The sequence below is a fragment of the Oncorhynchus masou genome, chromosome 27 (assembly GCF_036934945.1).
Source record: "Oncorhynchus masou masou isolate Uvic2021 chromosome 27, UVic_Omas_1.1, whole genome shotgun sequence".
Lineage (NCBI taxonomy): Eukaryota > Metazoa > Chordata > Actinopteri > Salmoniformes > Salmonidae > Oncorhynchus > Oncorhynchus masou.
Genome location: NC_088238.1, coordinates 64,690,564 through 64,705,036, shown reverse-complemented (window position 1 = coordinate 64,705,036; position 14,473 = coordinate 64,690,564). Strand labels below are relative to the sequence as shown.

The 14,473-nt window shown below is 45.3% G+C and overlaps 1 protein-coding gene across 1 annotated transcript in view; it reads right to left on the bottom strand.

Moving 5' to 3' along the window:
• LOC135516524 (sodium/hydrogen exchanger 9B2-like) overlaps window positions 1-2,033 on the bottom strand; it is a 44,373-nt gene extending 42,340 nt beyond the window's left edge. Inside the window, exon 1 of the mRNA XM_064940871.1 lies at window positions 1,864-2,033. Within this exon, the coding sequence (XP_064796943.1) occupies window positions 1,864-1,929 (66 nt within the window). The 5' untranslated portion in view covers window positions 1,930-2,033. The remainder of the gene's footprint in view (window positions 1-1,863) is intronic.
• Window positions 2,034-14,473: the final 12,440 nt, after the last annotated feature.

Here is a 14,473-nt window from a genome sequence, read left to right as displayed (position 1 = left end):
TCAGAGCTGAGTAACTGAATCAGAGCTGAGTAACTGAATCAGAGCTGAGTAACTGAATCAGAGCTGAGTAACTGAATCAGAGCTGAGTAACTGAATCAGAGCTGAGTAAATGGATCAGAGCTGAGTAAGTGAATCAGAGCTGAGTAACTGAATTAGAGCTGAGTAACTGAATCAGAGCTGAGTAACTGAATCAGAGCTGAGTAACTGAATCAGAGCTGAGTAACTGAATCAGAGCTGAATAACTGGATCAGAGCTGAGTAACTGGATCAGAGCTGAGTAACTGAATCAGAGCTGAGTAACTGAATCAGAGCTGAGTAACTGAATCAGAGCTGAGTAACTGAATTAGAGTTGAGTAACTGAATCCGAGCTGAGTAACTGGATCAGAGGTGAGTAACTGAATCTAACTGAATCAGAGCTGAGTAACTGAATCAGAGCTGAATAACTGAATCAGAGCTGAGTAACTGGATCAGAGCTGAGTAACTGAATCTAACTGAATCAGAGCTGAGTGACTGAATCAGAGCTGAGTAACTGAATCAGAGCTGAGTAACTGAATCAGAGCTGAGTAACTGAATCAGAGCTGAGTAACTGAATCAGAGCTGAGTTACTGAATCAGAGCTGAGTAACTGAATCAGAGCAGAGTAACTGAATCAGAGCAGAGTAACTGAATCAGAGCAGAGTAACTGAATCAGAGTAACTCCCTGTATATAACTGAATCAGAGTAACTCCCTGTATACAACTGAATCAGAGCTGAGTAACTGAATCAGAGTGACTCCCTGTATATAACTGAATCAGAGTAACTCCCTGTATATAACTGAATCAGAGTGACTCCCTGTATATAACTGAATCAGAGTAACTCCCTGTATATAACTGAATCAGAGTAACTCCCTGTATATAACTGAATCAGAGTAACTCCCTGTATATAACTGAATCAGAGTAACTCCCTGTATATAACTGAATCAGAGTAACTCCCTGTATATAACTGAATCAGAGTAACTCCCTGTATATAACTGAATCAGAGTAACTCCCTGTATATAACTGAATCAGAGTAACTCCCTGTATATAACTGAATCAGAGTAACTCCCTGTATATAACTGAATCAGAGTGACTCCCTGTACATAACTGAATCAGAGTAACTCCCTGTACATAACTGAATCCGAGCAGAGTAACTCCCTGTATATAACTGAATCAGAGTAACTCCCTGTATATAACTGAATCCGAGCAGAGTAACTCCCTGTATATAACTGAATCAGAGTGACTCCCTGTATATAACTGAATCAGAGTGACTCCCTGTATATAACTGAATCAGAGTAACTCCCTGTACATGCCCATATATGACAGTGACGGCTAGGTCCTCTGCTATAGTGGTTTTTAAACCCCAGACGTTTCAAAATGTTGTTTTAGGCCTCAGCCACTTCCTCTATTCTATATGATTAGCTGACAAGTTGAATCATGGCAATGTACTCAAACAAACAAACAGACAGACAGACAGACAGACAGACAGACAGACATCAGAGACAGACAGACAGACAGACAGACAGACAGACAGACAGACAGACAGACAGACAGACAGACAGACAGACAGACAGACAGACAGACAGACAGACAGACAGACAGACAGACAGACAGACAGACATCAGAGACAGACATCAGAGACAGACATCAGAGACAGACAGACAGACAGACAGACAGACAGACAGACAGACAGACAGACAGACAGACAGACAGACAGACAGACAGACAGACAGACAGACAGACAGACAGACAGACATCAGAGACAGACAGACAGACAGACAGACAGACAGACAGACAGACAGACAGACAGACAGACAGACATCAGAGAGAGATAGAGAGATGCTACAGAACCTCAGTGTCTTTATGTTGTTCTCCATCCTCCTCCATCCGAGAGTAGCGCTTACTGTCCAATTCCATCTCTGATGCTCACACAGGTGTGATAACATAGACACACTGACCATTTGAGGAGAAATACACACTCACACACACGACTGATCTCCCACACTGACAGCCAGGGACACAATGGAACAACAGAAGTCAATGACTAATATCTCACACTGACAGCCAGGGACACAATGGAACAACAGAAGCAGTCTGTGCCTTCTCATACACTGATGAGAGTGACTGCGTGTGTGTGTGTGTGTGTGTGTGTGTGTGTGTGTGTGTGTGTGTGTGTGTGTGTGTGTGTGTGTGTGTGTGTGTGTGTGTGTGTGTGTGTGTGTATGTGCGTGTGTGTGTGTGTGTGTTAGCCAGTCAGAAAGCCAAATATGTACACGTGTCATTTAGGTTCAACCAGGTGGCCAAAACAATACTGACAATAACACTCTGTTATTATACTGTTGAGCCCTGCCTTGTAACAGTATAATCATCGAATCAGGCGCACGCACACACACACACACACACACACACACACACACACACACACACACACACACACACACACACACACACACACACACACACACACACACACACACACACACACACACAGACAGACACAGAGAGAGAGGAAGAAAGAAAGAAGATAAAGAGAGGTAAGAGAACAGGAGAAGGGAAATCAACAGAGAGGTAAACACAGGTATGTAGAGGTATGATAAACACAGGTATGTAGAGGTATGGTAAACACAGGTATGTAGAGATATGGTAAACACAGGTATGTAGAGGTATGGTAAACACAGGTATGTAGAGGTATGGTAAACACAGGTATGTAGAGGTATGATAAACACAGGTATGTAGAGGTATGGTCAACACAAGTATGTAGAGGTATGGTAAACACAGGTATGTAGAGGTATGGTAAACACAGGTATGTAGAGTTATGGTAAACACAGGTATGTAGAGGTATGGTAAACACAGGTATGTAGAGGTATGGTAAACACAGGTATGTAGAGGTATGGTAAACACAGGTATGTAGAGGAATGGTAAACACAGGTATGTAGAGGTATGGTAAACACAGGTATGTAGAGGTATGGTAAACACAGGTATGTAGAGGTATGGTAAACACAGGTATGTAGAGGTATGGTAAACACAGGTATGTAGAGGTATGGTAAACACAGGTATGTAGAGTTATGGTAAACACAGGTATGTAGAGGTATGGTAAACACAGGTATGCAGAGGTATGGTAAACACAGGTATGTAGAGTTATGGTAAACACAGGTATGTAGAGGTATGGTAAACACAGGTATGTAGAGTTATGGTAAACACAGGTATGTAGAGGTATGGTAAACACAGGTATGTAGAGGTATGGTAAACACAGGTATGTAGAGTTATGGTAAACACAGGTATGTAGAGGTATGGTAAACACAGGTATGTAGCGGTATGGTAAACACAGGTAAACACAATTATGTAGAGGTATGGTAAACACAGGTATGTAGAGTTATGGTAAACACAGGTATGTAGAGGTATGGTAAACACAGGTATGTAGAGGTATGGTAAACACAGGTATGTAGAGTTATGGTAAACACAGGTATGTAGAGGTATGGTAAACACAGGTATGTAGAGGTATGGTAAACACAGGTATGTAGAGGTATGATAAACACAGGTATGTAGAGGTATGGTAAACACAGGTATGTAGAGGTATGGTAAACACAGGTATGTAGAGGTATCCGAATTTATATATATACAGTGCCTTACAAAAGTATTCACCCCCCAAGGCGTTTTTCCTATTTTGTTCAGTTACAACCTGTAATTTAAAGGGATTTTTATTTGGATTTCATGTAGTGGACATACACAAAATAGTCCAAATTGGTCAAGTGAAATGAAAAACAAAAATAAATAAAAAAAGAAACGTAAAAGGGGGCTGAATAATTTTGCACGCCCAATTTTTCAGTTTTTGATTTGTTAAAAAAGTTTAAAATATCCAATAAATGTCGTTCCACTTCATGATTGTGTCCCACTTGTTGTTGATTCTTCACAAAAAAATACAGTTTTATATCTTTATGTTTGAAGCCTGAAATGTGGCAAAAGGTCGCAAAGTTCAAGGGGGCCGAATACTTTCGCAAGGCACGGTATATATATATATATATATATCCATTCTTAAACACATCTAAAACTAAAAAGCATTGTATTTGGTTATAACATTCTGACCTACACAATATCATAACTTTCATCGACAATACGGGGCTTTACAATCCGTATTCATCGACCTGGCCAATCAGCACATTCCTATCGGCTCAATAACCTTGGTTTCTCAAATGACTGCCTCGCCTGGTTCACCAACTACTTCTCAGACAGAGTTCAGTGTGTCAGACCGGAGGGCCTGTTGTCCGGACCTCTCTATGGGGGTACCACACGGTTCAATTCTTGGGCCGACTCTTTTCTCTGCATACATCAATGATGTCGCTCTTGCTGCTGTTGATTCTCTGATCAACCTCTACGCAGACAACACCATTCTGTATACTTCTGGCCCTTCTTTGGACACTGTGTTAACTAACCTCCAGATGAGCTTCAATGCCATACAATTCTCCTTCCGTGGCCTCCAACTGCTCTTCAATGCAAGTAAAACTAAATGCATGCTCTTCAACCGATCGAAGCCCGCACCTGTCCGCCCGTCCAGCGTCACTACTCTGGACGGTTCTGACTTAGAATATGTGGACAACTACAAATTCCTAGGTGTCTGGTTAGACTGTAAACTCTCCTTCCAGACTCACATTAAGCATCTCCAATCCAAAATTAAATCTAGAATCGGTGTCCTATTTTGCAACAAAGCATCCTTCACTCATGCTGCCAAACATACCCTTGTAAAACTGACTATCCTACCGATCTTTGACTTCGGCGAGCTCATTTACAAAATAGCCTCCAACACGATACTCAGCAAACTGGATGTAGTCTATCACAGTGCCATCTGTTTTTCACCAAAGCCCCATATACGACCCACCACTGCGACCTGTATGCTCTCGTTGGCTGGCCCTCGCCTCATATTCGTCGCCAAACCCACTGGCTCCACGTCATCTATAAGTCTTTGCTAGGTAAAGCTCCGCCTTATCTCAGCCCACTGGTCATTATTGCAGCACCCACCCAAAGCACGCACTCCAGCAGGTATATCTCACTGGTAACCCCCAAAGCCAATTCCTCCTTTGGCCGCCTTTCCTTCCAGTTCTCTGTTGCCAATGACTGGAACAAATTGCAAAAATCACTGAAGCTGGAGACTCATACATCCCTCACTAACTTTAAGCAGCTCACAGATCATTGCACCTGTACAAAGCCCATCTGTAAATAGCCCACCCAACTACCTCATCCCCATATTGTTATTTATTGTTGTTGCTCCTTTTACTGTATGTATTTATTCATCTTGCTCCTTTGTACCCCAGTATCTCTACTTGCGCATTCATCTTCTGCACATCTACCATTCCAGTGTTTAATTGCTATATTGTAATTACTTCGCCACTATGGCCCTATTTATTGCCTTTACCTCCCTAATCTTACCTCACTTGCACTCACTGTATATAGACTTTTTCTATTGTATTATTGACTGTATGTTTGTTTATTCCAAGTGTAACTCTGTGTTGTTGTTTGTGTTGCATTGCTTTGCTTTATCTTGGCCAGGTCACAGTTGTAAATGAGAACTTGTTCTTAACTGGCCTACCTGGTTAAATAAAGGTGATATAAATAAATTCAATAAAAATACCTCAACTGGCATAAATTACCTAGGAGGAGTTAGTTAATAGGAGTAACATTGGATGGTCAAGTCACATTGACAAATTTGTGGTGAAGATGGGGAAAGTTATGTCTGCTTTAAAAAAGGTTCTGCAAATTATATTTTTTTTTACCCTTTTATCTCCTCAATTGGTAGTTACAGTCTTGTCACATCGCTGCAACTCCCCTACGGACTCCTGAGAGGCGAAGGTAGAGAGCCATGCGTCCCCCGAAACACAACCCTGCCAATCTACACTGCTTGCTTAACCAGCCACAGCAATGTGTCAGAGGAAACACCATTCAACTGGCGACCGTGTCAGCGTGCATTGTTCTTGGTCCGCCACAGAAGTCGCTAGAGCGCGATGGGACAAGGAGATCCTGGCCGGCCAAACCCTCCCCTAAACCAGGACGACACTGGGCCAATTGTGCGTTGCCTCATGGGTCTCCCGGTCGCAGCCAGGTTAGAGACACAGCCTAGGATCGAACCCGGATCTGTAGTGACGCCTCAAGCACTGCAGTGCCTAAGACCACTGCGCAACTCAGGAGGTCAATGTTCTTACGATTTTAACGCAAAGATAAACTATGCTAGTTGTTGGGATCTTGTCCCATCTTGATTGCTGTGCGGTAATATGCTCATGTGCAGCAAAGAAAGAACTAGGCTCAAAACAGAGCAGCCCGCCTTGCCTTTTACTGCCTACGAAGAACATCAACAATATGCCAGTCCTTCCTGGTTGAGGATAAAACGTCGACAACATGCCAGTCCTTCCTGGTTGAAACATCAACAATATGCCAGTCCTTCCTGGTTAGAACATCAACAACATGCCAGTCCTTCCTGGTTGAAACATCAACAATATGCCAGTCCTTCCTGGTTAGAACATCAACAACATGCCAGTCCTTCCTGGTTGAAACATCAACAATATGCCAGTCCTTCCTGGTTAGAACATCAACAACATGCCAGTCCTTCCTGGTTGAGGATAAAACGTTGACAACATGCCAGTCCTTCCTGGTTGAAACATCAACAACATGCCAGTCCTTCCTGGTTAGAACATCAACAACATGCCAGTCCCTCCTGGTTGAAACATCAACAACATGCCAGTCCTTCCTGGTTGAAACATCAACAATATGCCAGTCCTTCCTGGTTAGAACATCAACAACATGCCAGTCCTTCCTGGTTGAAACATCAACAACATGCCAGTCCTTCCTGGTTGAAACGTCAACAACATGCCAGTCCTTCCTGGTTGAAACATCAACAATATGCCAGTCCTTCCTGGTTAGAACATCAACAATATGCCAGTCCTTCCTGGTTGAAACATCAACAATATGCCAGTCCTTCCTGGTTAGAACATCAACAACATGCCAGTCCTTCCTGGTTGAAACATCAACAACATGCCAGTCCTTCCTGGTTGAAACGTCAACAACATGCCAGTCCTTCCTGGTTGAAACATCAACAATATGCCAGTCCTTCCTGGTTGAAACATCAACAATATGCCAGTCCTTCCTGGTTAGAACATCAACAATATGCCAGTCCTTCCTTGTTGAGGTTAGAACATCAACAACATGCCAGTCCTTCCTAGTCAGAACATCAACAACATGCCAGTCCCTCCTGGTTGAAACATCAACAATATGCCAGTCCCTCCTGGTTGAAACATCAACAATATGCCAGTCCCTCCTGGTTGAAACATCAACAATATGCCAGTCCCTCCTGGTTGAAACATCAACAATATGCCAGTCCCTCCTGGTTGAAACATCAACAATATGCCAGTCCCTCCTGGTTGAGGATTGACCAGAGTTTCTTCTCTTCTGGTTTTAATCAAATAATATTAATCTCCGACACCAACGGATACCTCACGATACGTTATTATCACAATATGTATTGCTATTCTCACAAATCTATACATATTGCGATTTGATACTGGGATTTTATTGTGATTCGACGTTCCAGACATTTCTCACCATATGTCTGCTGCAGAGAGACAAGAGAAAATTAGTTTTGATCAGTCATGGAAATAAGTGCTTAAAACAACATGACTTCCTTTTTTCTATTTATAAAGATGGAGAACAAGTTATGAAGGACAAATACTGAAGTTTTGGTACAGCCAACTAGAGCAAAAATTATATTGCGATATTGTCAAAATGATACAATATATTGTCAAAGTAATATCCCAATGGGCCTCCCAAGTGGAGCAGCGGTCTAAGGCACCGCATCACAGTGCTTGAGGCGTCACAAGAGACCATTGGTTCGATCCCAGGCTGTGTCTCAACCTGTGGTGTCCGGGAGACCCATGAGACGGCGCACAATTGGCCCAGCGTCGTCCGGTTTAGGGGAGGGTTTTTCTTTTGCATTCTAGCGACTCCTTGTGGTGGGCTGGGCACCTGCAAGCTGACCCCGGTTGCCAGTTGGACGGTGTTTCCTCCAGCACATTGGTGCGGCTGGCTTCTCGGTTAAGCAAGCAGTGTGTCAAGAAGCAGTCGTCAGGGTTGTGTTTGGCTTTCGACCTTCGCCTCTCCTGAGTCCGTAAGGGAGTTGCAGCGATGGGACAAGACTGTAACTACCAATTCGCAAAAACATGGACACACCATATAGGGTACAGAGTATAATTTGGGACAGAGTTCCTAACATGGACACCATATAGGGTACAGAGTATCATTTGGGACAGAGTTCCTAACATGGACACCATATAGGGTACAGAGTATCATTTGGGACAGAGTTCCTAACATGGACACCATATAGGGTACAGAGTATCATTTGGGACAGAGTTCCTAACATGGACACCATATAGGGTACAGAGTAAAATTTGGGACAGAGTTCCTAACATGGACACCATATAGGGTACAGAGTAAAATTTGGGACAGCGTTCCTAACATGGACACCATATAGAGTACAGAGTTTCTAACATGGACACCATATAGGGTACAGAGTATCATTTGGGACAGAGTTCCTAACATGGACACCATATAGGGTACAGAGTATCATTTGGGACAGAGTTCCTAACATGGACACCATATAGGGTACAGAGTATCATTTGGGACAGAGTTCCTAACATGGACACCATATAGGGTACAGCGTATCATTTGGGACAGAGTTCCTAACAGGGACACCATATAGGGTACAGAGTATCATTTGGGACAGAGTTCCTAACAGGGACACCATATAGGGTACAGAGTAAAATTTGGGATAGAGTTCCTAACATGGACACCATATAGGGTACAGAGTATCATTTGGGACAGAGTTCCTAACAGGGACACCATATAGGGTACAGAGATCCTAACATTCTGCAGCGATACGCCATCCCATCCCATCTGGTTTGAGCTTTGTGGGACTGTCGTTTGTTTTTCAACAGGACAATGACCCAACACACCTTCAGGTTGTGTTGGGGCTATTTGACCAAGAAGGAGAGTGATGGAGTGCTGCATCAGATGACCTGGCCTCCACAATCACCCAACCTCAACCCAATTGAGATGGTTTGGGATGAGTTGGACCACAGAGTGAAGGAAATGCAGCCAACAAGTGTTCAGCATATGTGGGAACTCCTTTAAGACAATTGGAAAAGCATTCCAGGTGAAGCTGGTTGAGAAAATGCCAAGAGTGTGAAAAGATGTAATCAAGGCAAAGGATGGCTTTAAAGAATCTCAAATATAAAATATATTTTGATTTGTTTAACAATTTTTGGTTACTACACGATTCCATATGTGTTATTTCATAGTTTTGATGTCTTCACTATTCTTCCACAAAATCATTAAAGTAGTTGGCAATATCAGTTAGTTTAGTGATGAATGAGCCATCTGATTCAATGAATGATGGAGCTGAGTTTGCCTTTTTGCTCAAAAATTAATTCCAAAGCTTTTTAATACATTTTTTTTGTCATTTATCTTCGTTTCAGTGTAGTTTCTTTTTGTTTTTATTTTGTTTTGTCACGATTTGTCAACTTGCAGGACGTTGTGCAGCCAGACTTATTGCCTTTTGCCTCTTCCCTCTCAACCATTTTTCAATTCGTCATCATTTCTTATTCTTCTTTCGATTCAGTTTGGTTTCAGTGATGTCACACACGAAACAGAATGTGTTAGCTGCATTGTTTGTAGTATGTTTTAGTTGTATATTGTTGTATTTGACGTTTTTAATTTGCGTGACTCTGTCCTTGTCGATCAGTGAATCAGTGATTTGTTACTTGTGTAATGACTCGCGAGGTGTTGCTGAGAGGAAGTCATCGAGAAGGAATAACAACAGAAGTCCAGCAGAAACCAGACTGGTATATTTATTCAAAATAAGAGGTTCACAAAGCTGGTTCTCAAACATTAACTGATAACAAAACTCTCCCACTCTCCTGAACTGAACCTAGCGTTAGCCTTTAAAGAAAACTAGCTGGGCTGCTACCCAGCTTCACTTGTAGTCTGGTCACTTCTTCCTGGGGAGAACAATGTCCAGGGCTTCAAAAAAATGTCTGTAGAGCTCGGCCCCCGGTGTAGAGCTCAGCCCCCGGTGTAGAGCTCAGCCCCCGGTGTAGAGCTCAGCTCCCGGTGTAGAGCTCAGCCCCCGGTGTAGAGCTCAGCCCCCGGTGTAGAGCTCAGCCCCCGGTGTAGAGCTCAGCCCCCGGTGTAGAGCTCAGCCCCCGGTGTAGAGCTCAGCCCCTGCCGTAGAGCTCAGCCCCCGGCGTAGAGCTCAGCCCCCGGTGTAGAGCTCAGCCCCCGGTGTAGAGCTCAGCCCCCGGTGTAGAGCTCAGCCCCTGCCGTAGAGCTCAGCCCCCGGTGTAGAGCTCAGCCCCCGGTGTAGAGCTCAGCCCCCGGTGTAGAGCTCAGCCCCCGGTGTAGAGCTCAGCCCCCGCCGTAGAGCTCAGCCCCCGGCGTAGAGCTCAGCCCCCGGTGTAGAGCTCAGCTCCCGGCGTAGAGCCAGGAGGTGCCCTGTGCTGAACTAAAGCAGCCCCTTAAATTTCCCCAGGTGCGTTGCAGCCTAACGAGGCCGAGGGGCCTCAGGTGTGTGAGTAGCCCTGCAGCCTAACGAGGCCGAGGGGCCTCAGGTGTGTGAGTAGCCCTGCAGCCTAACGAGGCCGAGGGCCTCAGGTGTGTGAGTAGCCCTGCAGCCTAACGAGGCCGAGGGCCTCAGGTGTGTGAGTAGCCCTGCAGCCTAACGAGGCCGAGGGGCCTCAGGTGTGTGAGTAGCCCTGCAGCCTAACGAGGCCGAGGGCCTCAGGTGTGTGAGTAGCCCTGCAGCCTAACGAGGCCGAGGGCCTCAGGTGTGTGAGTAGCCCTGCAGCCTAACGAGGCCGAGGGGCCTCAGGTGTGTGAGTAGCCCTGCAGCCTAACGAGGCCGAGGGGCCTCAGGTGTGTGAGTAGCCCTGCAGCCTAACGAGGCCGAGGGGCCTCAGGTGTGTGAGTAGCCCTGCAGCCTAACGAGGCCGAGGGGCCTCAGGTGTGTGAGTAGCCCTGCAGCCTAACGAGGCCGAGGGGCCTCAGGTGTGTGAGTAGCCCTGCAGCCTAACGAGGCCGAGGGCCTCAGGTGTGTGAGTAGCCCTGCAGCCTAACGAGGCCGAGGGGCCTCAGGTGTGTGAGTAGCCCTGCAGCCTAACGAGGCCGTGTGGCCTCAGGTGTGTGAGTAGCCCTGCAGCCTAACGAGGCCGAGGGGCCTCAGGTGTGTGAGTAGCCCTGCAGCCTAACGAGGCCGAGGGGCCTCAGGTGTGTGAGTAGCCTTGCAGCCTAACGAGGCCGAGGGGCCTCAGGTGTGTGAGTAGCCCTGCAGCCTAACGAGGCCGTGTGGCCTCAGGTGTGTGAGCAGCCCTGCAGCCTAACGAGGCCGAGGGGCCTCAGGTGTGTGAGTAGCCCTGCAGCCTAACGAGGCCGAGGGCCTCAGGTGTGTGAGTAGCCTTGCAGCCTAACGAGGCCGAGGGGCCTCAGGTGTGTGAGTAGCCCTGCAGCCTAACGAGGCCGAGGGGCCTCAGGTGTGTGAGTAGCCCTGCAGCCTAACGAGGCCGAGGGGCCTCAGGTGTGTGAGTAGCCCTGCAGCCTAACGAGGCCGAGGGGCCTCAGGTGTGTGAGTAGCCCTGTAGCCTACAATGCTGGTATTGGAAAAGTAGCTGCCACTTCTGCAAAAGCTAATAGTGACCCAAATAAATAAATACATGTGTGTTTACTCTGTGTGACGGGTAGAGAAGAGTTCTTACTGTGTGTGTGTGTGTGTGTGTGTGTGTGTGTGTGTGTGTGTGTGAGAGAGAGAGAGAGAGAAACAGTGCTTCCCTTATGACAAGAGGAAATCAAATTAAATAATATTATTTAAAGATCATCAGTTAATAACTTGGCATCACGAATGACTCAACATTACTTGACAGTTCCATCTATTTCCATCTTCAGCCATTTCCTGTGGAACTAAATGAGTCAGTAAACATCTTGTGTCCATGTTAGGATCTCTGTCCCCTATATGGTGTCCATGTTAGGAACTCTGTCCCCTATATGGTGTCCATGTTCGGATCTCTGTCCCCTATATGGTGTCCATGTTAGGATCTCTGTCCCCTATATGGTGTCCATGTTAGGATCTCTGTCCCCTATATGGTGTCCATGTTAGGATCTCTGTCCCCTATATGGTGTCCATGTTAGGATCTCTGTCCCCTATATGGTGTCCATGTTAGGATCTCTGTCCCCTATATGGTGTCCATGTTAGGATCTCTGTCACCTATATGGTGTCCATGTTAGGATCTCTGTCCCCTATATGGTGTCCATGTTAGGATCTCTGTCCCCTATATGGTGTCCATGTTAGGATCTCTGTCCCCTATATGGTGTCCATGTTAGGATCTCTGTCCCCTATATGGTGTCCATGTTAGGATCTCTGTCCCCTATATGGTGTCCATGTTCGGATCTCTGTCCCCTATATGGTGTCCATGTTAGGATCTCTGTCCCCTATATGGTGTCCATGTTAGGAACTCTGTCCCCTATATGGTGTCCATGTTAGGAACTCTGTCCCCTATATGGTGTCCATGTTAGGAACTCTGTCCCAAACGGTTCCCTATAAGGTGCAGTGTGTTTAAAGCAGGGCCTTCTCTGTCTTGTTCATTTTCCCTGAGCTCAAGCTTTGAGTGCTGTGCCCCCCCCCCTATCTCTCAGTAGGTTTGTTGTAAGTTCTCTCTACCTCTCTCTCTCCAACTCTCTTGTACATTTGCACAAGGTTTATTAATGTTAGTGAATGTGGGTGCAGAGACAAAGTGTTTAAATAATTAATTAAATACTGCTACCCTCTCTCTGTGCCTGTCTGGCCACCCATTTATAGCTGTGTGTCTGTGTCTGTGTGTGAGTGTGTCGGGTCTGTTCAGTGTCTTCCTGTATGAGTCTGCTGATAGCTGAGTGAGTGTGTCAGGTCTGTTCAGTGTCTTGTTGACTGGGTTTAGTTTAGTACCAGTGCGTTTACAGTTAAATGACCTAACATGGCAGAAATGCCCACGAAGTGTGTGCGCCAGTTGAGGTGTAGTCTGGGTTTAAAGAATTACGAGGTTAGGAAAGAAAGATGGAGAAGCCACGTCTATAACACACACACACACACACACACACACACACACACACACGCTGTCCTGTGGTCAGCTGACTAGGATAATGGCAGGGTACGTGACGGCTATTATCTTCCCCTGTTTGTTTCCATTGACATAGTGCAATGGATGGTTGCACCACCATCCTAGGGAGCGACAAACAAAGATGAGAGTGAAGGAGACGGGTGGAAGAGAAAGAGAGAAAGAGGGAGACAAAGAGAGAGAGTCAGAGGGAGAGAGAGATAGAGAGACAGAAAGAGAGACAGAGACAGAGAGAGAGAGACACAGAGAGAGAGACAGAGAGACAGAGACAGAGAGACAGAGAGACAGACAGAGAGAGAGACAGACAGAGAGAGAAAGAGACAGACAGAGAGAGAGACAGAGAGAGAGAGAGAGAGAGAGAGACAGAGAGAGAGAGAAAGAGACAGACAGAGAGAGAGAGAGATAGAGAGACAGAAAGAGAGACAGAGACAGAGAGACAGAGAGACAGAGAGAGAGAAAGACAGGGAGACAGACAGAGAGAGAAAGAGAGACAGAGAGAGAGACAGAGAGAGAGAGAATAATTAATAGAATCTAACCACTTCTGGGAAAATTGAAAAACACTTAAACCACAACACGAAGAGTTATCTATCCAAAACGGAGATGTATGGATAAACCACTCCAATATTGTTGGCCCAATAACAGAGAACAAACAGCAAAATTATTAAATACAAGTCTTATAATCAACTATTCAACTATTATAAAGACTACCAGAACCCACTGGATTCTCCAATTACATTGAATGAACTACAGGACATAATACAAACCCTCCAACCCAGAAAGGCCTGTGGTGTTGATGGTATCCTCAATGAAATGATCAAATATAGAGATTACAAATTCCAACTGACCCCAAAAACTACTGTGGGATATGCGACAACAGTAACCTTGGGAAAATCCTCTACATTATCATTAACAGCAGACTCGTACATTTCCTCAGTGAAAACAATGTCCTGAGCAAATGTCAAATGGACTTTTTACCAAATTACCGTACAACAGACCATGTATTCACCCTGCAGACCCTAAATGACAAACAATCAAACCAAAACAAAGGCAAAGTCTTCTCATGTTTTGTTGATTTAAAAAAATCTTTTGAATCAATGTGGCATGAGGGTCTGCTATACAAATTGATGTAAAGTGGTGTTGGGGGAAAAACATACGACATCATAAAATCCATGTACACAAACAAATTGAGTGGCTCAGCCAGAGCCCGGAGAGACCTGAAAATATCTGTGCAGCGACGCTCCACATCCAACCTGACAGAGCTTGAGAGGATCTGCAGAGAAGAATGG